The 18,347-nt window shown below is 46.7% G+C and overlaps 2 protein-coding genes across 2 annotated transcripts; one reads left to right on the top strand and one right to left on the bottom strand.

The window, feature by feature from the left end:
* Positions 1–8: 8 nt before the first annotated feature.
* znf142 (zinc finger protein 142) lies at positions 9–10,433 on the top strand (the record flags this gene model as incomplete). Its single annotated transcript, XM_083776079.1, has 8 exons — positions 9–84; positions 1,110–1,346; positions 1,837–2,664; positions 2,983–3,164; positions 3,537–6,443; positions 8,352–8,457; positions 9,347–9,657; positions 10,155–10,433. The coding sequence occupies exons 2-8, from the start codon at positions 1,118–1,120 to the stop codon at positions 10,431–10,433; spliced, it is 4,842 nt and encodes a 1,613-aa protein (XP_083632205.1). The 5' UTR covers positions 9–84; positions 1,110–1,117.
* A 182-nt stretch (positions 10,434–10,615) lies between these two features.
* Positions 10,616–13,784, bottom strand: LOC310866463 (kelch domain-containing protein 3-like; the record flags this gene model as incomplete). Its single annotated transcript, XM_083776078.1, has 2 exons — positions 10,616–10,675; positions 12,939–13,784. 2 exons carry the CDS (start codon positions 13,782–13,784, stop codon positions 10,616–10,618), a joined length of 906 nt encoding a protein of 301 aa, XP_083632204.1.
* Positions 13,785–18,347: the final 4,563 nt, after the last annotated feature.

The raw sequence follows: 18,347 nt of genomic DNA, 5'->3' as shown, positions 1-18,347 counted from the left end.
CTGGTTTTACGAATATTATAAGGAGCCGATATGGGCGTTATAACAGCATAAACAGTGTGGCTTTAGCTGCTCATCGCAGAGACGGTAAGAGACCCCTAAAGCTAAATTAACTTAAAAGAGAAACGTTTTTGCATTTCCACTGAAACAACGAGAAGCTATCAAGCTAATGGCGACGCAGTAGAAGTGAATCGTTAATAAACATAAACATAAACGTTGCCGATATAAATCTGATTCTGAATATAGTTCACAATGTAAAGTGGTAGTTTAAATAACCAGCTATTAAGTAACGCAATAAGAGGTGGGTGTGCCAGCTGTGCAATAAGTGACTTCTCTTGATATCTTGATGTGCTGTTTACCTGGTAGAAAGAACCTAGGGAAGCTCGTGTAGTAGGTCGAGATTTTGTTTGTAATGCCCTAATTTACAACACAGTGTTACTTAACGATATCTGTGTATTACTATAACACAGTAATAAACACATGGCCCTACTGTATTTGGGTTGATTACTGTTTATTACCTACATCCAACTATCTAGAATATATATTCTAGAACAGGCTGTGGCCCCTCCTAAATAATCCTATTTGAACTGGAGACACCCCCACCGGCACCCTGACAAGCGTCCTGACATTTAGTTTATCACAGAGATAAATATTGTGAAAATAGATCTACTGTACAACCTCACAACACCTCGTGCTAAGAGACTTGTGAGCTTGTAGATAGATCCAGATCTTTCTTATATTATTTGAATTTGGCCAATGTTTGAGCAGTTCTTATAGTTTAGTTTGCCCAGTTAAGCCAGTTAAGTATAGCACTATAGCCTTAAGCAGTTTCTCCTGCTAATTTACAAATGGCTAGAAGGTTTCTGAGATTGAAGAACCCGGATTTTGTTACCATGTTGTGAAATTTAAAAGCACACCTGAAATCAGAAATGTAACACACACACACACACACACACACACACACACACACACACACACACACACACACACACACACACACACACACAAAACCATAATCATACATCTACAACTATAATGCTTACTATGCCTTTAATCAAGATATTTTACGTCTTTTAATGCAACCATTTTCATGATTGTCATTTTATTCTCAGGTAAAGAGATGCCTTCCACACCAGCAGGCCTTGATGGAAGCAGCCATCCTGTAAACTCTGGGAGACCAAAAAGAAAACGCAAACCTAACCCACTTTACGCGACATCATTATTACAAGACGAGTACTCGGGGGAGGCCCAGAGCCATGGTCACAGTACGAAAAGGAGGCGAAAGAAGGAGGTGGAAAAAGATGAACTCTCTGCAGTTACCAATGAAGCCGACGTGCCACCCTCCAAGGGTAGGTACAGTGATGTGGCTGGTAGCAGTCAACAGTGAGACAGAAGAGTGTTATAAACGGTTGCCTCAGGCGTTGTGAGCTTGTAGATCCGTTATCTTCATTATGTTTGAAAATGCCTGAAGCTTTTCGCTTAAATTGACATGAGGCGCGCCGCGCACGTACACCTCTGAACAGTGTGACCAGTTAATCAGTTCATTCATGTCTTTATGATAAATCGTGGTTATGTTAGGTGTGTTTTTGTGACCCACAAGTCCCACAAACTGTCCTTGCCCTCTTGACCAGTCAGTGTGAAAGGTTATAATATATGTTCATATTCATAATATGTCCTTCTAAACGACAGACAATCAAACAAAACTGTAGCTCCTAATAAAAGTGACTGACAACACAGTCCACAGATTTCATCCAATTTAATGTAGACATTGTAATAACAGTTTGCACTGACCTATATTCATAATCATAAATTCATAATCAGTTGGGTGTGTTCTTATAGATTTCCTTGCAGAGGGGTCCGAGCACGTCTATCGCACCCACACCTGCCCCAAGTGTCGCCGCTGCTTCAAGATGCGGTCCCACTTGCAGGAGCACATCCACCTGCATTACCCGGACCCCAGCCTCCAGTGCTCCACCTGCCAGCGATACTTCACCAGCAAGAGCAAGCTACGCATACACATGCTCCGTGAGGCGGGCGAAAAGATCCACCGCTGTCATTTATGCGAGTATTCGGCCGTGGAACTGAACTCGGTCCGCCGCCATCTCGCCAGCGTACACGCCGACGAGGCGGGGGGCGAGGTGGTGGGTTCTCCCGTCTACCCGTGTCCGACGTGTGGTCAGAGCTTTCGCCAAAGCGGATCCCTCAAGGCCCACATGAAGTCACACAATCTCTCACAGGATCAGAAGCCTATGGCCTGTTTCCAGGAAGGCTGCGCCTTCCAGAGTTCTTCGCGAAAGGTGCTATTGACACACGCCACCAAAATCCACAGGATCAAAGCGGTAGGATGCCGCCATCACGCCTGCAGCGCCGTCTTCCGAGACGAGAAGGACATGGAGGATCATCGTCGGACGCACCTGGCCTACCACTGCCCGAGCTGTGATTTCTCCTGCTCCAACAAGACGGCCTTCCTCCAGCACCAACGGCGAGGCCACCCGGGGAGCGAGGAGCTTCGCTGTGACTTTTGCCCCTTCGCCACGTTTAATCCTGTGGCGTTTGAGCAGCACGTTGGACATCTGCACGCCAACGAGAAAACCCACCACTGTCCACAGTGCAACTATGTGACTGCACACAAGCGTGGTTTGAGACGGCACATGATAATGCACAGTGGTAAGCATGGTGCAGCAAAGTTATTTGGGGAGTTCAAGGCAGGCATTTTTACTTTATTTAGATAGGATAGTGTGGAGCAGGGGGCTGCATTTGGCCCGCCAGTTCAATACCCTTGACCCTTGGTGTAGAGAAACAGGATATCAAGAGCAGAGAGAGGGTTATGATTATGATTATCCAAAATAAATTAATAAAACAGAGAATGTTGTGATCACATGGCACTAGGACTAGTTAGTCAGCTATCGCTCCATATGTTTTTTTAAACTGTATTCTTGAGACCAACGAATCTATAACATATTTTTCTTTTTTGTCCTTAAAAAGGTGAGAAACCCCACAAGTGTAGCCAGTGTGACTTCAGGTGCAGAGATGAGTCGTACCTCTCCAAGCACATGCTCACCCACTCGGACGACAAGAACTTCATGTGCTCTGAGTGTGGCTACGTCACCAAATGGAAACACTACTTGAACGTGCACATGCGAAAACATGCTGGGGATCTCAGGCAGGTGAAATTAAGTATTACACAACCCTTCATATACAGTTGTGTGTTTGTAGGACTGCAGTTAACAATTATTTGCATAATTGAGGAATCTGCTGATGTAAATGAAAAAAGCAGTAATGCTCAAATTATTGATCATAGCCTGCTATGTCTGTCTGGGGAAACCACAGACAGACAAAAAATGTTTATGCCTGACAGCAGCGATATTTTAGTTGATGCAATGGACAGGTTAATTATTAGTTTTCAGTAATGTCCTTGTGAGGACTACGGAACTTAGCTTATACACATTTTAATCCAAACAATTCATATTTATGTCAAATGTGTATGCTCTAGCATTGTTTCTGATATTACACCTCCCGCCCCGTCCCCAAGGTATCAGTGTGAGCAGTGCTCCTATCGTTGTCACCGGATGGACCAGCTGAACAGCCACAAACTGCGACATCAGAAAAAAACGCTCATGTGTGAAATCTGCGCCTATGCCTGCAAGCGCAAATATGAGCTTCGCAATCACATGTTGGCCAAGCATTCCGGGCAGCGACAGCAGCCAGTGACCCACCAGTGCAAGTACTGTTCCTATTCCACATGCTACCGCCAAGCGCTGCAGAACCACGAGAACTGCAAACACACCAAGCTACGGGAGTTCCGCTGTGCCCTCTGCAACTATTCCTCGTTCAGCAGCGTCAGCCTCTTTCTGCACAAAAGGAAGGCTCACGGGTACGTGCCCGGGGACACGGCGTGGCAGGAGACCTACGCTGCAAAGGAGAAGGAAAGAAATTCCATTGAATTCACACAGGATTTCTACCGGAAGCCCCCGGGATCTGAGCAGTGTGAACAAAGCGTCGAAGCGGCTCCAGTTACCGAAAACCAAGTGAAGCATCTTGTTTGCTCGGCAGACCAACACACCGACCAAGAGACTGGTGTCTCTGGTTCAGAAGGCTTGGCCATGGTAGATGTCTACGGTGCATTTATTCCTCAGGAGGCAGCGGATGGCGTTTCGGTTGCTGCACCGTCTGTGGACAGTCCCGAAGAGTACTGTACTTTGGTTTTGACCACTTTATCGAACACTGAATATGAAAGCGCCGATGTGCACTGTGAGGTAGAAAACAGCGCAGACCATGTTCACAGCACAAACACTCTCAATGATGTGCGGCCGGACACACCACAACAGAGGAAAGGCCTTACTATGGCCATAACTACTGTACAGGAAGATGGTGTTGCTTTTGATGGTGCCGATGGTAACCAAAGTGATTCCTATGAAAATGATATTTGTCTGAATGGTATAAATGGACCAGAGAACGACACTCGGACATCTGCAGTGGACGAGACTCAAAACAGATGTTTAGAGTCTGAGTGTCAGTTGAAAGCTATGAGGAAGAAAGACAGAGATCAAGTAGATGCCATGGTCTTGGACGGACGGGTGCAAATGCTTGTGGTGCAGAACGAAGATGTGTATCACTGTGATAAGTGCTCGTATGTCACTCGTAAGGAGACTGCTCTGAAGAATCACTGCCAATCAACGTGCCGTAGGAGGTTAGTGCCGCACAAATGCGGAGCCTGCGGGGCTCAGTTCAAACAGAGGAGAGGCCTTGATACCCACATCGTAAAGAAGTGCCCAGCTCGTCCAAGAAAGGCCAGGGCATTTTTAGGAGAATCATCTGTGTGCCAGGCTGTAGAAAAGGAATGTCTTTTGAGTCTGGAAGGATCCAAACAATCTGATGAAAGAACGCCCGGATCGCCAGGATCAACTGAGCCACCACGTGTAGACAACCCAGTTGGGGGAGTTTCAGAAGATCAGCAATCAACTCAACAGGGAGAGGAAGCTTGTACATCTCAGTTAACAAACTGCGGCAGTGCTGTTGAGAAAGCAACCGTCTCTGGTCAACCGACAAGTTCACAACAGACAACTGCCCCGATGAAGCGCTTGAAAGTCACGTTTAGGAAACAACAAAAGGTTTCTGAAAAACATAAAAGTTATATGTTGAAGAATAGGACCGTTTATTCAAAAAACTATGGGAAATTCATATGCAAGCGCTGCAGTTTTTCATCAGTAAATCTTGCAACTGTTAAACGCCATTGTTCATCCTGCAGAAAACTGTCTGGGAGAAAACGTAATCAGCAGAATAATGAGCCTCTCCTTGTAGGTAAGGACAAGGGAAGTGCAATGAAAGTTCCCACGAGGAGTAAAGTCTTTTCTTGCTCCCACTGCCCATTCAGGTGTAATCAGAAAAGGGCTTTGGACAGCCATGAGAAGCGAGGGTGCCTGAAACCAGATGAGATCCAGTGCCAGTTGTGTGCATTTGTGGCTAAGTCTAAACAAGCACTGACCAATCATGTTTCGTTAGTTCACAGGAAGAACAATTTGGGTGTTATCAAACCTAACCGCTTGCACTGCGAGCACTGCAACTTTACATGTAAACAAGAACGGTGCATGACACAGCATGTTGCTCTGAGTCACAATGGTGTGAAGCCCCACAGCTGCCGCTACTGCCCTTTCAGCACTACGCGGCGATATCGCTTGGAAGAGCACGAGTCTCTCCACACTGGCATCGGCCGCCACAGCTGCGATAAGTGCAACAAGAGCTTCGGAACAGTGACCAAGCTACATCAACACAAGACACGGGTCCACGACAGGCAGCCTTCCCACTTCTGCTCCATCTGTGACTTCAGCGGCTACACGCTGGACGACGTGCGGCGCCACAATCTCAGGTGCCACACGGGGGAGTTGCCGCACGCCTGTACCGACTGCGAGGCTCGCTTCAGCTCAGACGCCGCGTTGAGGAACCACTGCAAGCGTGCACACCAGCAGCAGCTCCGGGGGCGCTTCTCCTGCCTGCAGTGTGGCTACACGTGTAGCAACGAGGCCACGCTGAAGGCCCACGGGCAAAGCCAGCACCAGCCTCTTATGTGCACCACCTGCGAGACGACCTTTGACACGAAGGAAAGCCTCGAGGTGCACCGGAGAACCCACCTGGCACACCGGTGCCAGTCGTGTCCGTTCGCCACTAAAACGAAGCAGATGCTGGTGCAGCACCTTCTGGACCAACACGAGGAGGAGGGAGACAAGCCACTGAAGTGCAGCAACTGTGAGTTTGCCTGTCGCCACCAGCTGGTCCTGGAGCAGCACCTCCGCTCGCACGGGGGAAAGCGCCTGTACAAGTGCACGGACTGTGAGTATTCCACGCGGAACAAGCAGAAGATCACGTGGCACGTTCGCACGCACACTGGAGAGAAGCCGTACAGCTGCCAGCAGTGCAGTTACATCTGCAGCGATCCGTCCAGGTTGAAGGTGAGCTATACCAGTGGTTCCCAAACTTTTCCGGTTCGAGACCCAAAAAAAGAGATTAGACCCGCGGGACCCCGAACCAGTGAAAATGGCAGATCTATGCAATGCGGCGCGAGAGCTATTTTCACTACTTCTTAAACATTACGTTTTCTAATTCATGGGATTTCGTAGACTTTTATTGTACAGTATTTGTTTTGAATTCATGAAAATGTATGCTTTTTTTGAGGAATGTTTTCTGAAAATGTTTTGAAATAATATTAATTCAAAACTAAATGTGGGGACCAAAAAAATAAAGGGACCCATACAAATGTGTCCGCGACCCACAAATGGGTCCCGACCCACTGTTTGGGAAACGGTGAGCTACAGTATAGACCGATTCCGTACCGGTTTCATGGTCGCAGCCTACGTATTTCCTGTAGGCGGACTCGACGTAGCTGCGGGGGTAAAACCCTCACTAGGCGCACCTCTTCCACTACAGTGAACGGCAGAGTGACTGATGTTAGTTTGCCTCAAACTTTACTCCTTTACCTGCTTTTTTACTAACACTAACATTACAAAGATGCCCAGAACATCGAGATGAACCTGTGTAGTTTATGGCTGCTCCAACAGTAGTGGCAACATAACAAATAAAATAAAACGGAATGTCTAATATCCACCGCGATGGCTGAGACCAGAGCCATTGAGTAATGGTTGAGACAAAGCAGTGAAGAATCCTGCAAGATACATAATTTCAGTCTTACCCAATACCCAATCTTTCTGTTTTATGAACACAAGGCTGCTGTATTTTATACCTCATACTAAGCATTTAAAGTATGAGGTATAAAGTACAGCAGCCTTGTGTTAATAAAACAGAAATATTTGGTATTGGGTAAGACTGGCGTTATGTATCTTTCACTGCTTTGTCTCAACCATTGCTCAATGGCTCTGGTCTCCGCCACCGCGGTGGATATTAGACATTCCGTTTTTATTTTATTTTTATGTTGCCACTACTGTTGGAGCAGCCATAAACTACACAGGTTCATCTCGATGTTCTGGGCATCTTTGTAATGTTAGTGTTAGTAAAAAAGCAGGTAAAGGAGTAAAGTTTGAGGCAAACTAACATCAGTCACTCTGCCGTTCACTGTAGTGGAAGAGGTGCGCCTGGTGAGGGTTTTACCCCCGCAGCTACGTCGAGTCCGTCTACAGGAAATACGTAGGCTGCGACCATGAGACCGCTACGGAATCGGTCTATACCTACCTACAGTAAACCTTTATGCGGGCCGTCTTACATAAAAGCCTGTGACCATTTAACCCATTCTGACCTGAGATCAGATTCATACGAGGTTTCCGCCGGACACACACTGGTCTGATGAACCCATTCTGACCTGAGATCAGATTCTAAAAATGTCAGTCGCTCTTCGATTTTTCTAAAAATAGCAGACCTACAAGCTCATATCGCGCCACTCGGTGGCGCGATATGAGCTTGTAGATCTGCTATTTTTAAATAGCTAAAGCATAACATGATGCCGACACCAAAATGGGTGCCCGTTCAGAATGGGTTAACTTCTAAAACAGAGATGTCATGCTCTTTCGTAACAGCGATGTCTGTAAAACAATGGATGACTTTTATGTAGCCGAAGGCTTGCTCGGCAGCCACATCTAGCTATAATAGTACTAGACACTGATAGAGAAAGATCCCTATTGATAGCACATAGGACGGGCCTCTCCAGGCAAATACAGTCAGTAATCTGCATTCAAAATAACAGCGGTCTCACTCTCATCCATTATCAAGTTGATTATGACCGTCTAGTATATATAAATGTTGTTCTATTCTTCACGGAATGAACATACAGTTTTATTAATGTTTTTGTTATGAATGTTTCAACATTTTCTTCCATAACGGCATATCATATGTGGCCCCTGCCCTTACAGTTTCACATGAGAGTTCACCAAGAGGAGAAGAGGTACCTTTGTCCAGAGTGTGGCTACAAGTGCAAGTGGACTAACCAGCTAAAGTACCACATGACCAAGCATACAGGTATCAACATACTATTATTATTAATATTTGAAGTCTACCACAAAGCCGCCCTTGAGCACTTAAAGATGGAGTGCAGTGATTTTTGTACTTTTTTCTGTTTTTCACGTGTCAATGGAGTTAACAGTACTCTAATAGGTCCCCAGGTATGGTTAGAATATTGAAATATGTCTTCCCTGTGTATTTTTGGTTTCTTCCTGAAAGCTGAAAGCCTTTTGAGTCAAAAGGCCTCATTGAAATACACAAATACAGCTATGGGTGGACCACCACCCACCTGAAAACCAGGCATACTTAATGAACTGCTGTATGTGGCCACATAAAAACATAATTTTAACACTTTCTGTAGACTTCTTTGAAAGAAAATATTTCTCCAAGTCCTAGTATAATCATAGTACCTGATTATCATGTTTTAGGGTGGAAAAAAATGCAGCATAATACAAGATATGATTTCTGAAGCCATAATCTATAGTATATATAATACTGTACAGACGTACAGTGTATATGATTAATTGTTTGCTATGTCCTGCTAATGTACATAAAAAAATGTTTTACCTCATGCCCCAGTCATGATATAATAGCACCTGTTTAACCACATTAACTCCTGTTAAAAATGTGTCCCTGGTCTGTTTTGGACACATTTTCAAAATCTGTGTTATTTTATTTTCTGATTTGTGTGCGTCGTTTGCGATCAGCTATTTCCGCAGTTTGTATGTAGGGCATAAGTGGTTGACCATTGCCAGAAGGGAAAACAGGTGCCATTGCTTCATAACTAGGGTGTGTCCACTGTCCACAGTGCAACATTTAGTTTAGCGCACTGTGACTTCCGGTGAAATGACTCTTCAGCATCCACCTGAAATAGAAAAACAAAACAAAAGAACAAATCATTCTACAGGGGAGAAGCCGTACGCCTGTGAGGAGTGCGACTACCGCACCAACAGAGCGGACGCCCTCCGCGTGCACCGGACCACGCAGCACTGCGACGTGCGCTCCTACGTGTGCGAGAAATGTGGCAAGGCCTTCAAGACCAGCTTCATCCTGAAGACCCACCAGCGGCAGCACAGCGAGGAGCGGCGCTACGCGTGCGGCCTTTGCAGCAAGGCCTTCCGCTGGCCCGCGGGCCTGAGGCACCACTACCTCTCGCACACCAAACAGAAGCCCTTCCGCTGTCGCCATTGCTCCTACACGGCCAAGCAGAAGTTCCAGGTACGCACCGTGTGCAATGTTGCACCTTGAATAACGTAGCACCTTGAATAACGTCCTGCACATTGAAAAAATGCCCTGCACCTTATATATATACCGGTGTGTATATATATCTCTCATGTACTATATGTTTTGTTTTGTTTTCATATGGAAAAGAGACCCCCTTGGTTGTACGGCTGTACAGCCTGTAAATAGGATAAGAGAAACCGTACGGTTGTCCCGTTTGTAAAACAAGCTTGTAAATATCTGGAAAGCCCTTATTTGTATTGTAAATTGCCATTTGTAAATTAGCTAAGAGAGACCCTTACGAGTGTCCTGTGTGTGTGGAACGAGCTTCAAATCTTTCATTCTTGCCTTGATCACCTACCCCCCCCCCTCTTCTTCCCTCTCTTTGTTTTCTTGGAAAAAATAACAATGGAAACTATGCACAAAAACGAATTACACCTTTACCTTTTTGCTTCTAAAACTGTGAGGTGACAGTAAAGATGATTCTGATTCAGGTGGTCAAGCATCTGCAGAGGCGTCACCCGGAAGAGTCGCGGGAGCTGGGGGTGCTCAGGGACTCCCAAGCGGCCAAGTTGACCTTGAAGGAGGCATTGCGAGGAGCACAGGATGATGAGAGGGGAGCGGAGGAGGAGGAGGAGGAGCACCGAGGAGCACAGGATGATGAGAGGGGAGCGGAGGAGGAGGAGGAGGAGCACAGAAAGGCACTGGGGGAGGAGGAGGAAACCCAAAGAGGGGGAGAACAGGACAGTGAGGCCCAAACAGAGGGGAAATGAACAGTGCTGACAGCTTGTACTTCTTCTTTTGGTTATTACCGTCATTTCCGGACTATAAGCCGAATATAAGCCGCACCAGCTAAATTTAGGGAAAAAACCAAATGTGTGCATATACAAGCCGCACTGGACTATAAGCCGCATAGAGGCCATAGCCGGCCACAGAGATAGATTTATTAGGTCCCCTAGTGGCCGTTAGCTGTAAAGATCCATAGATTAGCCGCACCGTTGTATAGGCCGCAGGGCTGAAAGCATGGGAAAAAAGTAGCGGCTTATAGTCCGTAAATTACGGTACTTTACTCACATCATGCTTTACTTAGGTAAAAGTATCAATACTGCAATGTAGAACTACTCTGTTACAAGGAATTAAGAATGTACTTGAGTAAAAGTACAAAAGTATTGGCATCAAAATGTACTTAAAGTACCAAAAGTAGAAAGTACTCACTATGCAGAATGTCCCATTTTAAGTTTTCAAATAAAGATATTTTGAAAATCTACTGTACAAACTCATAATGTGGCTATTTTCAAATGGCCGAAATGTGTAGTGTTTTAATGTATGTTTTGTAATAAAATAGTTTTCAAATAAATGTAGTGGAGTAAAAGTATTGGAAATTGTAAATACTCAAGTAAAGTACAAATACCTCAAAATTGTAGTTACAAGACAATGCATGTTTTATTGTTGCTTATGTTTTCAGAAAAACAACAAAGATAGGCTACAAGTAATGCTTAAGGCATAGTTAGTATTTCAACACAAGGTGGCATGAGTTAGTCAGTTTTTCTGATGTTCAATTCAATTGCATAACATTTGTTTCAACATGTTGAACCTTAGTTCTCACCTACCATAATGGTTTTAAAGGAATATATGTACATGTATTTACAGTAGGCAAACTTCATGAAATACAAATATTATCGTAGATTCATCAACATGCAGTTACAGTGCAGGCATTTCATTTATAATAAGCAAGTTATTGCAGACGTTTAACTACTTCAATGGTATTAAATACTGATATTTGGCAAGTGACGCTTCAGTTTTCAGCTACATCCTGTGGTAAATAACTTTCTCTTAAATACTGATATTTGGCAAGTGACACTTCAGTTTTCAGCTACATCCTGTGGTAAAACTCAGTTTACAGTTTGCATGAAAATAAGCAAAACAAAATCCAGCATTTTGAGTGTAAACACTATGTGCTAGACATACAGCTAGGCCACATGTGCTCTCGTATACAGTATAATTTAACCCATTCTGACCTGAGATCAGATTCATACGAGGTTTCCGCCGGACACACGCTGGTCTGATGAACCCATTCTGACCTGAGATCAGATTCTCAAGTGTGACCGAGGCATCCCTGATCATCCATTCATTGTCAATGGGAATTTAATGTGTAAGACAAAAATTGCCGATTTTCTCGTCGACATGACGTAAATTCTCCATTCATTGTAATTGCTGAATATAAGAGAAATAACTGTACAGCGTTCCACTGTGTTCTGCATAAAGATAAGCACATATCAGATATCGTTAACCTCAGTGTGTACATGTACATGTCTGTATAACAAAAGAACATATCTGTCAGGGTGCGATCAGAGGACCCAAAAGCAGTACGACCAAAAGGCAAGATTCACAGTTCAGGATGTTTATTAAACTATAAACTTAAACTTCCCATAAAATGGGGGCAGGCAAAATAAGTACACAGAAGACACTGACACTCTGACATGAAATGACGAACTGACAAGGGACTGAACAAACTGGGGTTTATAAATAGACAAGGAATAACTAGACACAGGTGAACTCAAAATACAATCAAACACAGGATAGGCTAACAGGACAAAGAGGACACAGGTGAAAACACTGACACATCACAAGGTATAGGTGAGACAAGGTAGGGAACAGCAACTAGGCAGACAGGAAACACTAGGGACCATACTACAAAATAAGATACACAAAACCAACCGGGTAACAGAAAACCAAACATAAAACAACCACATAACCATTAAGGTCAAGGTCACATAATATTAGTCCAGTAGTTTGAACCTAAGTCAATGCTCAAATACAAAGGCACGAGGCGTGACAATATCAGATATCGCTAACCTCAGTGTGTATGTGTGTACAGTACATGTACATGTCTGTATAACATATATCAGATATCGCTAACCTCCGTCTCCCCCTTGGACCATCGGCTTTCAGACCGACAGGTGCAGGAGGTGATTCTTTTCCTCTCTTCAATCTCCTGATCCTTCCCATCCCTCCGTTTCCAGGAACTCCCTTCAGCTGCTGTTGGTAGTCATGGCTGCCAGTTCCCACCTGACATCGTGTGGGAGTCCAGACTGCTCCAGGCTGTACTGAATAACCGCTAGCTTGCATAACGTCTTCAGACTAGGGTTAAAATCCAAGATGTACAGGATGGCGGTTCTGTCGTAATGGGTAACGGGTACACTAGGTACATCAGGTCGCCCTAAGAGGACGATACGATCGCCCACCGTGCAAAGGGACATCCCCTCCATCCAACACACCGTCTTCCCCTTAGGTGTCGTCCTCTTCCAGGAGGAGGTCTCTGGAGTGTATTTCCACACGTCGTTGCTTTGAAACACGCACAGCTCTCCGTTGTGGACGAAGTCTCCGCCACGACACCTGCCTACTGAACGGAAGGGATATAAAGGTGTCCTCAGCCACACGTTTGTCTCCATGTCAAAGACACTGAGGCTGTCGCTGCAGGCATCGTTAAGCGACAAACCGCCAAACACAAACATCTTCGTCCCGACGACGGCGGCACAGTTATGCGCCGGCTCGGGCGGCGGGGGGCCTCTGACGCTGACGAAAGACCAGACCATGGTGGCGGTGTTCAACTTGAAGAGGTCCCTGGTGGCGACGGACCGGTCCCGGTGGTCTTTGGTGTACCCTCCAAAGATGTACATGACCTTCTCTGAGGCGCAGGCCGAGTGACTATCCCTCCCCCGGGGAACGGACCCCGACACCTCTGGCCTGGACCAGCTGTGGGCGACCACGTCGAAGGTGTGAAGCACGTTGTGGTAAGGAGGGTCCGCCCTTCTGTCAGAGCCTCCGAAGACGTAGACGACGCGATCTATTAGCACGGCCGTGTGGAAGAGGCCCGGAGGGGGAGGAGCTTCAGGGGGGCGCTCCCCTCCTACTCCTCGTTGGGTTAAAGTCACAGGAGGCAAGGTCCTCCAGAGCAACGACACTGTGTTGAAAATGTACACCTGCATCTGGTCGCCAGAGAGATCCTTCTCCAAGTAACGCCAATCTCCAAACACGTACACCTCGCTGCCCCCCACCAGGGCCACGGCAGGGGCATACATGCAGCTGGGGCCGGCCGCGAGGCGCACTGTGACACGCAACATTTCAAAACAATTCACCAAAAGTACTCGTCCTATAGAAGTAGTCCTATAGAAGTGAACTTACACAACCACTTATATGAGACGGGACAAAACATCACAAAAAGCTCGGCCAATCCACAAAGCCTGATGCGATTTGTTAGCCAATCAGTGAAGCCGGTGCTTTGAATGTAGTTAAACCTCTAAACAAGAAACTGAGTAAAAGTATGTCACACTGACTGTCAGTCAGGTGATCGTTAACTCCACCCCCTCAGCAGCCCTAACCTATGGGTGGTGATCTGCACTGGTAAAGGGGTGTGAACAATGAACAATGAATATCTACAGAGGCTGCCTGTCAATGGTACAGAGTTTGTTCCATGCCATCGGCCCCTAGAAGCAGAAAGCTGCTTCACTGTGTTTTTCAGTTGCCATTTTTTTAGGCACAGTGAGCAGGCCAGCAGTGGAAGACCTGAGAGGGTCGGTTTGGGACATATCTAGGCAGGCAGTCATGTAGGTAGGAAGGTGTGAGACCATTGAGAGCTTTATTAACAAGTCAAAAAATCAATCCTAAAAAAAACAGAAGCCAATGCGGTGAAGCTAAAACAGAAATAATATGTCTACAGAAAGATATAGTTGGATATCATCAGCATAGAAATGGAAATTAACTCTGTGATTAACTGATTGGTAATAAGTTCTCCCAATGGCAGTATGTACAGGGAGAACATAGAGGACCAAGAATTGAGCCCTGTGGAATACCAGAACCGATGTTGTGTTTGTCTGAGTCATAATCAGCTAGATTGACAAAAGTTGTATTCAAATTGAATGATGGGGGCACGGTGGCACAGTAGTGGTAGTAGTGCAGTCGCCTCACAGCTAGAGGATCCTGGGTTCGATTCCCGCTGGGGATGCTGTGGGCATGCTCCCTCCTCCGCGTCATCAGTCCCCATACCCGAGGCGGGGTTGGCGAAAGGGCCTTTCTGTGTGGAGTTTGCATGATCTCTCAGTGTCCCCTAGGGTAGGTACCCTCACAAAAACATGCAGTAATGCTGGTCTCTAGACTACCTCCCCCTGGCCAGCCGGGGCGCCTGATTGAGGGGAAAAGAACTGGTCGGAATAACGTGTTCGTACCACTTGTTCAATAGCTGAACCATGGATTTCCACCGTTATATAATGGAGGATGCTAAAACTACAAAGGTGGGAGGTACCCTGGGGCAGTAGGAGGTACCCTGGGAGGTACCCTGGGACAGTGGAAGGTACCCTGGGGCAGTGGGAGGTACCCTGGGAGGTACCCTGGGACAGTGGAAGGTACCCTGGGGCAGTGGAAGGTACCCTGGGGCAGTGTGAGGTACCCTGGGAGGTACCCTGGGACAGTGGAAGGTACCCTGGGGCAGTGGGAGGTACCCTGGGACAGTGGAAGGTACCCTGGGGCAGTGGGCGGTACCCTGGGAGGTACCCTGGGGCAGTAGGAGGTACCCTGGGACAGTGGAAGGTACCCTGGGACAGTGGAAGGTACCCTGGGGCAGTGGGAGGTACCCTGGGACAGTGGAAGGTACCCTGGGGCAGTGGGAGGTACCCTGGGGCAGTGGGAGGTACCCTGGGGCAGTGGGAGGTACCCTGGGACAGTGGAAGGTACCCTGGGAGGTACCCTGGGACAGTGGAAGGTACCCTGGGGCAGTGGGAGGTACCCTGGGGCAGTGGGAGGTACCCTGGGAGGTACCCTGGGGCAGTGGGAGGTACCCTGGGAGGTACCCTGGGGCAGTGGGAGGTACCCTGGGACAGTGGAAGGTACCCTGGGGCAGTGGGAGGTACCTTGGGGCAGTGGGAGGTACCCTGGGAGGTACCCTGGGGCAGTGGGAGGTACCCTGGGGCAATGGAAGGTACCCTGGGGCAGTGGAAGGTACCCTGGGGCAGTGGGAGGTACCCTGGGGCAGTGGGAGGTACCCTGGGGCAGTGGGAGGTACCCTGGGGCAGTGGGAGGTACCCTGGGAGGTACCCTGGGACAGTGGAAGGTACCCTGGGGCAGTGGGAGGTACCCTGGGAGGTACCCTGGGACAGTGGAAGGTACCCTGGGGCAGTGGGAGGTACCCTGGGGCAGTCGGAGGTACCCTGGGGCAGTGGGAGGTACCCTGGGAGGTACCCTGGGGCAGTGGGAGGTACCCTGGGAGGTACCCTGGTGGGTACCCTGGGGCAGTGGGAGGTACCCTGGGGCAGTGGGAGGTACCCTGGGGGGTACCCCGGGCAGTGGGAGGTACCCTGGGGCAGTGGGCGGTACCCTGGGGCAGTTTTAGGTTGATCACGTGATACGGGGTGTTGCAGCCACAGGAAGTGATACAGAGTGTTGCAGCCAGAGGAATGCACTTCCCATTGCAGTCAGAACTGCAGCATCACTCCCAATCTTCCGCCGTAGTCTGAATGCATAGCATAGTATAGTCTATATGTATAGTTTATATGTATAGTTTCATTATATAGATATTCCACTGTTATTTTCTTAGCTTACGCATGTTTCATGATAAATGCTTTTATGTGATGTATTCCCATGCTTTTTTGTTCTTGCTTAATGTAAATCGCTCTGGATTAAGAGCGTCTGATAAATGCCTAAATTGTAAATTGAGGAAGTGATACAGGGTGTTGCAGCCACAGGAAGTGATACAGGGTGTTGCAGCCACAGGAAGTGATACAGGGTGTTGCAGCCACAGGAAGTGATACAGGGTGTTGCAGCCACAGGAAGTGATACAGGGTGTTGCAGTCACAGGAAGTGATACAGGGTGTTGCAGTCACAGGAAGTGATACAGGGTGTTGCAGTCACAGGAAGTGATACAGGGTGTTGCAGTCACAGGAAGTGATACAGGGTGTTGCAGTCACAGGAAGTGATACAGGGTGTTGCAGCCACAGGAAGTGATACAGGGTGTTGCAGCCACAGGAAGTGATACAGGGTGTTGCAGCCACAGGAAGTGATACAGGGTGTTGCAGCCACAGGAAGTGATACAGGGTGTTGCAGTCACAGGAAGTGATACAGGGTGTTGCAGCCACAGGAAGTGATACAGGGTGTTGCAGCCACAGGAAGTGATACAGGGTGTTGCAGTCACAGGAAGTGATACAGGGTGTTGCAGTCACAGGAAGTGATACAGGGTGTTGCAGCCAGATGAAGTGATACAGGGTGTTGCAGCCACAGGTTGAGTGATCACAGATCACAGATGCGTTGTCCAGGTGGGGACAAAAGTGGTTGAAAGCAATCAATAAAAAAAACATTAAAAACCTAGAATTACGTGGTCAGCACCCAGGCGTTGGGGATTAAATAACGCAAATCTCCCTACTCGAGATACGTGGATTATAGACAGATTGAGACGATGCAAGTTGGAAATGCATGACCCACCCAGATATTATGTCTGTGTCCCTTTTATGCCCATATATGGAGTTCTTTGTCACGCATGCCCAAATATGGAGTCTATGCACTATGCAGACATCAGAATGATGCCAGAACAGGCCAGCTCCATATATGGACCCTGGGCGGGGGCCATGTCCTGAGCCCGGGCAGAGGCCTTTTTGGGGCGGTTCTGGACAACCGTGGGTCCGACCGACTTGACACCGGAGGAACGCGTGTGTCAAATTTGCATTTACTGAGACAATATATACAGTACTTTTGCATAGACAAGAGATGAATACAGGGTGGAGTTATAACTTATAAACTTTACATACAGAGTGAAAAGAAACATTTGGTGGCTTAGAAACATCCCAGATGTTTTAAAGCTGCTATAAGCAATAATATGTCAAATTTTGAATGACCTTTTAATTGTTTTAAAAGGTCTCATAGCCACCGAGTGGCGCGAGTGGCGCGCCGAGTGGCGCGCTATGAGCTTGTAGGTCTGCTATTTTTGAAAAATCGAAGAATGACTGACATTGTGCACTTAGAATCTGATCTCAGGTCAGAATGGGTTAATCAGACCAGTGTGTCTCCAGTGGAAACCTCGTATGAATCTGATCTCAGGTCAGAATGGGTTAAAGCCGAGGATGTTAAAGCACTGCAGGAATTTGTCCCTGTCCGCTCCTCCATCCCCGCTGATGTGTTCCAGATCTTCCATGGCCTCTCCTCCAAGTGTGATGGGGTCATGTACCCTCGGATTTATCTTCATAGTGTTTTCCTAGTGTTCCTATAGATTATTGTCAATTATTATTGACTATTATATGGATTGCTGAAGACCACGATAGATAGATAGATAGATATATATATAGATAGATAGATAGATAGATAGATAGATAGATAGATAGATAGATAGATAGATAGATAGATAGATAGATAGATAGATAGATAGATAGATAGATAGATAGATAGATAGATAGATAGATAGATAGATAGATAGATAGATAGATAGATAGATAGATAGATAGATAGATTTGAAACACAATTTGAAAAACATTCTATATGTAACCTGGGCACTAAGGCCCGGAAACAGAGCCAGACTACGCCACAATGGGAATTTCACCCAGAGAATATAATACACAATACAGGTTGCAAGCCCACTGGGCAAAGATAAGAAGGGGAGCAGAGACGTGCAGTTCCAGTTGAAAGTAATATATATTGTTTTATTGTCT

This window comes from Protomyctophum parallelum (assembly GCF_964188405.1).
Source record: "Protomyctophum parallelum genome assembly, chromosome: 11".
NCBI classification, from domain to species: domain Eukaryota; kingdom Metazoa; phylum Chordata; class Actinopteri; order Myctophiformes; family Myctophidae; genus Protomyctophum; species Protomyctophum parallelum.
This window is presented reverse-complemented; position numbering and strand designations above follow the sequence as displayed.